General features: G+C 29.9%; 1 protein-coding gene across 1 annotated transcript; it reads right to left on the reverse strand.

The window, feature by feature from the left end:
* Positions 1-266: 266 nt before the first annotated feature.
* On the reverse strand, positions 267-1,334 carry LOC127123693 (uncharacterized). The gene is made up of 2 exons (XM_051053897.1): positions 786-1,334; positions 267-698 (listed from the first exon to the last, which is right to left on the reverse strand). Exons 1-2 carry the CDS (start codon positions 1,332-1,334, stop codon positions 267-269), a joined length of 981 nt encoding a protein of 326 aa, XP_050909854.1.
* Positions 1,335-9,588: the final 8,254 nt, after the last annotated feature.

Genomic DNA, 9,588 nt, shown 5'->3' on the forward strand with positions numbered 1-9,588 from the left:
AAGCACACTGAATTAAAACTACAAATGAGAATTCAGTCAACATTATATATCTAAAAGACATTAATCTTTATAGGTTTCCTCCTCTTCCTCACTAGCATGTTTCTCTTCCTCTTCATTGTCACTAGTAGTTTCCTCTTCTTCTTCACAAACAACTTCGTCTTCTTCATCTTTCTCCTCCTTGGACAACATTTTGATCAACCCATCCATATTCCTTTTCTTGATAGTACTAGCAGTAATTGTCTCTTGCAGAGCCTTTGATACTTCAATCATCTCAAGTAACACACCCTCTCTTGTGGCTTTGGAGAAGAATTTCCACCATCATTATGACCTTTATGCTTTACCATAATGTATGGGAGATGTGTCCCCACAAACATCTTTTTATCAAGGGTCAGAGACTCAACCTTTTTGTTTGGAGTTTCTTGAGGATGCAAAACTTCAGGATATTGATTCAAAATTATTCTAGTTAATAAACATGGAAAAGCTTTGAGTAGAATTACTGCACAAGAATCAACATGCTTCATGGTCAAGGTAGAGGTGATGTTAGAACTGTGATTAGTGGGTGCCCAATTTGTTGCACCTATCTTGTTCAGTACTGCATACTTCACACTCAATTTACCACAAGAGAGTAAACCTTTAATGGGCCATTTCTTTACTTGTCCATTAGTGATTTCCTTGGCAATCTTATCAATGGAGAGAACCTTTCCAGACCCGGGTGACTTGTTTCTTCTTAGATAATCATTAATAATGTAGGGTGAAAACTTCACACATTCCCTCTAACATAAAACCTTCCTATATTGTTGACTTCCTTCAACATTAAACTCACTGGATATGTTAACAATGAATTCCTTGATCAGTTTATCAGTATAAGGTTCAATGTCTGAAACAATATTCATTAATCCAACATCCTTCATTAGATTCATTATCTCTTGCCATTCAAGGACATCTTTACTCAACTCTCTTTCAGAAGCAATTCTTCTTTGATACAAATACTTCCACTTTTGCACATTTCCTTCAGAGTGGACTGAAACATTGTCTAAGAGTTCAACTGGAATGTTAACGAGAATTATTTTTCCTCCAACCTTTCTCCTAGAAGAAGTTGCAATTTCTAGGACACCTGTTTCACCATCGGTCTCAGAGTTACTTGATTGAACAATTCTTCTCTTAAGAAACTTCTTCTCAATAGTTTTATCTACAACCTTTCTTTTCTTGCTCACAGGCTTCTTGTGAGGAATTTTCTTCTTCACAATTTTCAGTTTTCTTCGTGAAGTTTTTGGGAGGAACATATTATTTTTATATTTCACCCCATCAACCATAGACCTAGTTATACTCTTCATTACTTAAACAATAGTTTCTTCATCAATCTCAGTTTCTTCATCAACACTCACCACTTCCTTTTCTACAGCTTTCTCTTGAGGCTGGGTGGCACTGTCAATAATCCTCTTCATGATGTTGGCAATCGGAACATCATCATCCTCATTATCTTGATCAACTTATATGATCATTTTTCTTTGAACTTAAGCCTTTACATTTTGATGGTTCTCATTTGGGATATCATCAATAGAATCATCAATGGAGATATAGTTCTCTTTAAAAACATCATCAAGAAGCTTATCAATGATAGATGTATCAACTAAATGACCATTAACCATGATAGGTTTGTCACTAGGATTTAGTTTAACATGTGGTTCATTAGTGTATTCATGTGGTTCACCAATTGGTACAGAAGAGCGTTCAGCTTGTGGTTCACCAGATGCTGGAACAAATGTTTCAACATTTGGCTCAACCTGTGAATCAACATGTTAATAGGAATTATGGCTGAAGATGATCTCTCAAACTCTTATTGATCTAAGCATTCAACATTTCGACTTAAGATGATCTCTCAATCTCTTATCGATCTAAGGAATCAACATTTCAGCTGAAGATGATCTCTGAAATTCCCATTGATCTAAGCATCAACATATCGGGTGAAAACGATCTCTCAAATTGCTATTGGTTTAAGCATCAACATATTGGCAGAAGACGGTCTTCTAATATTCCTATTGATCTAAGAATTCAACATTTCGATGGAAGATAATCTCCCAATCTCCTATCGATCTAAGCATTCAACATTTTAGGTGAAGAAGATCTCTCAAACTCTTATCGATCTGAGCATTCAACATTTTCGGCTGAAGACAATCTTCCAATATCTGTCGATCTAAGCATCAACATATCGACTGAAGACAATCTTCCAATCTCTTGTCAATCTAAGCATCAATATTTTTGACCGAAGACAATCATTTTCTTTGCTCATCGAAGGACAAAATTTGAGTCATTTATACTTAATTATATTTCACAAAGACTCTATGAAGATTATTGTTATTCATATTCTCTAGTTAAAATAATTAAGTAAGGGTGGCTATAATATCCTAATTTTGTCTGGGAATTTAATAATATTTATAAAAAAAAAGTGAATTTTGTGTTTTTATTTTATTGCTATTTTAATCATTTAAAGAATCCAAATTTTTTTTTTTAAAAATAGAATAGATTTGATTTAATATTTTCATCATTTGTTAATTTACCTCTATAAAAGTCAAAATACAAAAAAAAAATCAATTTAGTCTTTCATTTTTATTTTACTACCACATTTACCACTTGTTTTTAATCTCATCATAAAAATCTAAAAAAAAATTATGCATTTAAGGTTTTAGTGTTTTTTAATAAAAAATTTATAACAAAAAAATCAAATTCAAAGGCAATAGGAAAAATAACAAAATCTTTAATCATGACCAAAGACTAATTAGGCATTTACCAAGGTTAATATTTAACATTAACCAAAGAATCATTCTCGTGCTAGTCATTTTTTACTTTCACATTTACCCTCATTTTGTCTTGCTATTTTTGTGATACAATCGTTGTCTTGCATGATGCATTGTGGATGATTTAGGACCTAGTTGTTTAGCTTTAATATATATATATATATATATATATATATATATATATATATATTATATATATATATATATATATATATATATATATATATATATATATATATATATTTTATTTGTATTTTCAAAAATGATTTTTAAGAAAGTCTTTTTCAAAATATTAGAAGTTTTTTCAAATTCATTTTTTATAAATTAAAATACTAATTTTGACATCTTATAACATAAAGATATATTATTAAAGATCAAAACATTGTCAAAATCACAATAATTTCAAAATTTTGTATTTCAAAAATGATTTTAATAAAAAATTATTTGAAATAACTTCAAAATTAATTGATTTTTAAAATTTTTGATATCTAAAAAAAACTTTCAATAAGATGATATAGTGAACAACTATCCAAACCAAATTTTCATTTGAAACTTTTATTAACAAATTCTTTGTAAAATATTTTAACAAAAATATGGAATACTATAAAAATAAAATAAAAAAACTAAACCAAACGGGCCCTTAGTTAGCAAGTTTTGAGAGCACTTTTACCTCCCCGAAACCTGTATCTTTCATCTCTCATCATTATCTCAAAAGCCTAGCTAAGTTTGTAATTATCCTCACCCATAATCCTAGCATTCCACTATAAATAAATGTCATTTTTGTGAGAAAATGAGAAATCTTTTGCAGAGTAAAGAAGAGCTGAAAATTTTGAGAGAGAAAGAGAGTTTATTTTATTGAGAGTTGAAGGAAGAAGCTATTTATTGGTCTTGCAAATAACACCAACAACCCATCTCCAAAGGCATCATTGTTGGTAACCTTTTTTTCCACATCCTAAATTTTTATTCTTTTATGTGTTGATGAGTTTTTATTCTTATATATTGATATAATCTTAAATATTTTATGTTTTTGTCATATATATTAGTTGTTTGAGTTAACCTTTTAAATACTTCACAACTACATGTTTAAGATGATAACTAATGACATGGAATAATCATAACTTCTAAAAGTCACTTAGTGTTGTCAGTGTAATAGATAACATATCTTTGTTGTTTCATTTTTTATTATTATTAAAAATAGATAAAAAAATTGTCATCTTTCGTTTGCCTCTGATTTCACCTCAATCCAAGTTATGAAACTCAAGATACAATCGAACTACACAATATATGTCATGATGTATGTGTGATATTGTTGTATGTATGATGTCAGTGTTCTGTTTGTTGTAATAGATAACATATATTTGTTGTTTCGTTTTTAATTGGAACTAGATAGCTCTTTGTGTTAGCTTTCATTTTTTGTTAGTCCCACCTCATTAGGAGTTATGAAACTTAAAATATGATCAAATCATATAATATAACAACTCGTTTACTTTTAAATCTTTTTTAAATCATATTGGATTAAAAGGGGATTGATTGAATGTACATCCCTTTTATCCTCAAGTGTTCGGGCATAAGTCGTACGACTTGTTTGTTCGGATATGCTTGTCTTCCTATATTTTTTTAATTAATAGTTCAATCGTTTTAAACCTTTTTAATAAATCAAAGTCGGATTAAAAGAGAAATAACTGGATGTCCATCCTTTTATCCTCGAGTAAACGAACGCAAGACATGCATCTTGTCTAAGTTCAAATACTCGTCTCCCGCTTAAAAATAATGACAAGTAAATTCTTATCCTTTGGATTAAAAATGATAACTGATGTACATCCTTTTTATCCTCAAGTAAACGAATGCAAGATGTATGTCTTGTTTAAGTTCGAATACTTGTGTTCCGTTTAAAAACAATGACAAATAAATTCTTTTCCAAAATCGGATTAAAAAGGGACAACTGAATGTATATCCTAAAAACAACAACAACCAATAAATCATCTTTTTCTGCCACAAAGCGGACAAACCTTTTTCAATCGAACCTTTTTCCGCTGAAGCGTGATCAACCATTTTTACTTAAAATCAACCAATACACAAATATTTTCTACCAAGAACTAGGTAGCTTTGAATTCTCTATTGCACTGGAAGATACGTAGAAGCAAGATCCTACGTCTTGTCAAACGCCCTAATAAAAACCCCTTTTTTTATTCCTTGTAAATATGTTACGTAATTATGAGAAATCAAACACATTAAAGCTAACACTTTTATTCACAAAACTAATTAAAGGTAATCGTTATTTTTAACGAAAGTTGTGGGATGCTAATACCTTCCACATGCATAATCGACTCCCAAACCTAAATTTGGTTGTGATAACTGTATTTTTGTTCTTTAAGGGTTTTATCGATGTTTTCCCTTTTCAAAAATAAACTTCAGTGGTGATTTCATTGCATTTGAGCATTTACTCACTCAGTTTTTTTTTGTGCTACGACAGTAGGCATCTTTGAGTGATTATGATCAAGAATAAGGCTGAAGTTTCTAGCCATGTTAAAGGATTATTCAACATGGTTAAAGTCCAATTTGAGAAATATATAAAAGTTATTAGGAGTGACAATGGTCCCGAGTTTTTGTTGAAAGATTTCTATGAAGAAAATGGCATATTGCATCATAGGAATTGTGTTAGCATTCCACAGCAAAATGAAAGAGTTGAAAAAAGAGATCAACATATTTTGATCATCAGCAAGGCTTTGATGTTTCAATAAAATGTTCCCAAAGTTTATTAGTCATATGCAGTACATGATGTGTTCTTGATAAACATAGTTCCTACCAAAATGTTGGATGATAAGTCTCCACATGAAGTGTTATATGGTGAATAACCAAACTTGAACATGATGAAGACATTTGGATGCTTGTGTTATGTATCCAATGTTAATCCCCATAAAACAAAGTTTCATCCAAGAGCCAACAAGGCAACCTTCCGTGGATATAAGCAAGGTATGGAAGGCTACATTAACTTTGATCTTCATTCCAAGTACATTTCAGTTTCCATGAATGCCCAATTCTATGAACTTTCTTCATCAATCATAATGACATAAACCAAACAAGTATATCATTGAACCACAAAGAACCAACAACTTAAAACACACAAAATCTCAGGCATAAAGAACCTGAACATATTCCAATTGATGAAGCCCTTATTGTAAACCAAGACCAAACCTGTGAAACCAATATATCTCCTGAAGAAATTCCAACACTTGCACAGCCTACCAGACAATCCACTAGAATCAATAATAAACCTAACTATTTAAATGAATATGTATGTCACTCTATCACTACCTCACCTTACCTTATAACCTCGTATATCAACTATGCTAATCTTTCACCAGCACATCTCACAAACACTATAACCTCACCAATTATACTGAACCATCATCTTATGCATCTGCTAGCAAAGATCCCAAAGAGATAACTATTATGCAAGCATAGATAGATGTTCTTCATGCCAACCATACTTGCGAATACATAAACCTACCTAATGGAGCAACACCTATTGGGAATAAATGGGTGTTTAAAATCAAGAGACGTGCAGATGGGATTGTAGAGAGATATAAGTCAGACTTGTGGCTCAAGGCTTCACACAAGCTGAAGGGCTAGATTATTTTTAAACTTTCTCTCTAGTTGCTAATATGTCTTTGAATGTTTCTTGCTCTAGATCCAATCAAAAGGTGGCACATACATCAATTAGAAGTAAATAATGCTTTCCTTCACGAATATCTCAATGAAGTAGTCTACATGAAGATTCCGCAAGGGGTTCAACCACCTAAGCCAGACTTAATTTGGAGACTTACAAAATCCCTATATGGCTTAAAACATGTAATAAACTATGGTTTGACAAACTCACTTCCTTTCTTTTGAAATTAGGTTTCATTTAAGGACAAACTAATCACACTCTTTTTATCACATCCATCAACACTACATTCTTGGCATTGTTAGTGTATGTAGATGACATACTCTTGGCAGGTCCCGACTTGGTAGAACTCAAAATTCTTCCTAGGGATGAAAGTTGCTAGTCATCAAAATAATTTTCCATCTTCCCAAGAAAATACTGTCTTGAATTACTTGAAGATTCAGACACAACCAATTCAAAGCCAGCTAGCACACACTTCGATCCTACCTTAAAGTTGAATAGTGATGATAGCCCTAATTTTGAGAATGTTGGTGCATATAGAAGATTGGTTGGTAGATTAATATATCTTACTATAACTAGACCAGATATTGCCCATGTCACACGACAATTGAGCCAGTTCACGTCATCACCAACTGAAAACCACCATGAAGTTTCTCTTCGAATTCTTAGGTATTTGAAAAATGTTATGTGCTGCGGTTTTCTCTTCCCAAGAAACCCAACTCTTCAATTACAAGGATTTAGTGATGCAGATTGAGAGGATGCTTAGACACTCACATATCCATTTCAGATTATTGTTTCTTTCTTGGTCATTCTCTCATTTCCTAGAAATCTAAGAATCAAGACATTGTGTCTTATTTTTCAGCTGAAGTCGGATACATGGCTCTTGTAGCAGCTACCGGGGAATCGCAATCTTTTCTCATGAAGGATCTTGGCCAAGATTACATCAGACACACATTGTTCTATTATGATAGTCAAAGTGGTATGCATATAGCCGTAAATCCTATCTTTCATGAAAAAACCAAGCCTTTGGATATTGAATGTCACATTGTCAGATTAAAAGTTCAAGGAGGGCTCATGAAATTGCTTCATATTGCTTTAATTCTCAAGTAGATGACATATTCACCGAGGCTTATAATCCTCAACAATTCCATGCATTAGTGGTAGGGGTGTTTGAGGCGTGATTTGGATCGATTTTGAGGTAAAAACTCGTTTGATCCAAAGATAAAAATATACTTGTGGTTCAGTTTAGTTTTGAATGATTGATTAAAAAAATATGATATGTTCTGATGCAATTTCATATGATTTAATTCGAATCGATTTTTGAATATCCAAATTACAAATTATATTTTTTATTAAGATTCTAAAAATGTTAATATAATATATAACATATAGTAGATTAAAAATTAATATTACAAAATAAGAATAATCGATTATAATTCAAACAAATAAAATAATAATATAAATAGATTAAATTAAAATTAATTATAATATTAAAAAAATGTCAACGAATAATAAATTAACACAATATTTCATATTAATAAAAAAGTATATATATATATATATATATATATATATATATATATATATATATATATATATATATATATATATATATATATATATATATATATATATATATATATATATATATATATATATATATATATATATATATATATATATATATATATATATATATATATATATATATATATATATATATATATATATACACGCAATTCGATTGAATTTGATTGGTTTTGAAAAACGAATTTGAAATTCAATCCAAATCGAACATATTTTATAAAATGATATTCAAACATCTATTAATATTAATTTTTTTGCGGTTTTTAATTTTTTTAGATCAATTTATAATTTTTATTTGAATTGGTTTGAATTTGAAGATCTCTTAATTAATTAATTTTTTAAAAAATAAATCTTCTAAATCAAATTGAACTCATGTAATTTTATATTTGAATTTGAATTTTTTTTTCTCATCAAAACAATGCCCTTCAAAACTATACGCAAGCACCCTTAATTACTTCGACAGTCGTCTACACTTTTTTAGATTATCCTTATCAATCCATTGAACCGATAAATGTCATTTGAATTTATCTCATTATAATTGAATGATAATTCAAGTATTCAACGCAATACGTTTTCAATAACAACAAAAAAATGTTAATTCAAGTATTCAAGTATTCATCCATCTATCTTTCATTAGTTTTATATTGTTTTTCTGAATTATTTATACAAACATTTTAAATTACAATATTTTCAAGAAATTGAAAGGTTAGCCCAAAAGAGTTTGGACTCTTTCATTATTTTGTATAAGAAATGTTATTTAAAGAATTTATTTTATTTAAAAACTTTAATTATTTAAAAAATTAAGACTTAATCATGTCTAATTTTTTATTTAGTTTTTGGTTAAGAATAGTATACCATTTTTTTCTCTGTTTGAATGTAGCATAAAATTACAAGCAGGGATTAAATAAATTTGATTTTTGATTGAATGCAGTTGTGTAATTAATTACAAGGCAAGCTTTATCAGATTCCATGGCAAGCTCATCAGAAGCTATACGAAGCTGTTGACAAATGTATTAAAATGGAGAATTGATCATACCTCCCCTAATTGCATTTATGTTTTGAAAGATTGTGTAATCAAAACAAGGGCGTACAAATTCCTATCAAAATATTAGAGAACAAATGAGTTTGAAAGAATATTGATAATGATAGGATGACGCTAAATAATTTTGTTATACTTAAAAGATTGATTAATATGGAGTATAAGGGGTAATCCATGTGACCGTCACACAAATTAAGTCAAAGGAAAGTTCGAAAAGTTACACCAATCAACTCAAAGGAGTTCATTACAAATTTTTTGTAAAAATCAATAAACCATTCACACGATCTAACCTTCATCAAATTCAAAATATCTTCAATAACTATGAATTCCTTCTGAAAATAACACATTGTTCCTAATTAACCAAATGGACCAACAAACTCACGCTCAATAGAAGAAAAACAACTTCCCTTTTATATTAGTGTTCAACTTATCCCTAAACTATTTCAAGTGCTCAACCAGTAGCAGATATGCTTCGAGACTTTGATTCTAACTAGACAATT

The sequence above is a fragment of the Lathyrus oleraceus genome, chromosome 2, assembly GCF_024323335.1.
Source record: "Lathyrus oleraceus cultivar Zhongwan6 chromosome 2, CAAS_Psat_ZW6_1.0, whole genome shotgun sequence".
NCBI lineage: Eukaryota > Viridiplantae > Streptophyta > Magnoliopsida > Fabales > Fabaceae > Lathyrus > Lathyrus oleraceus.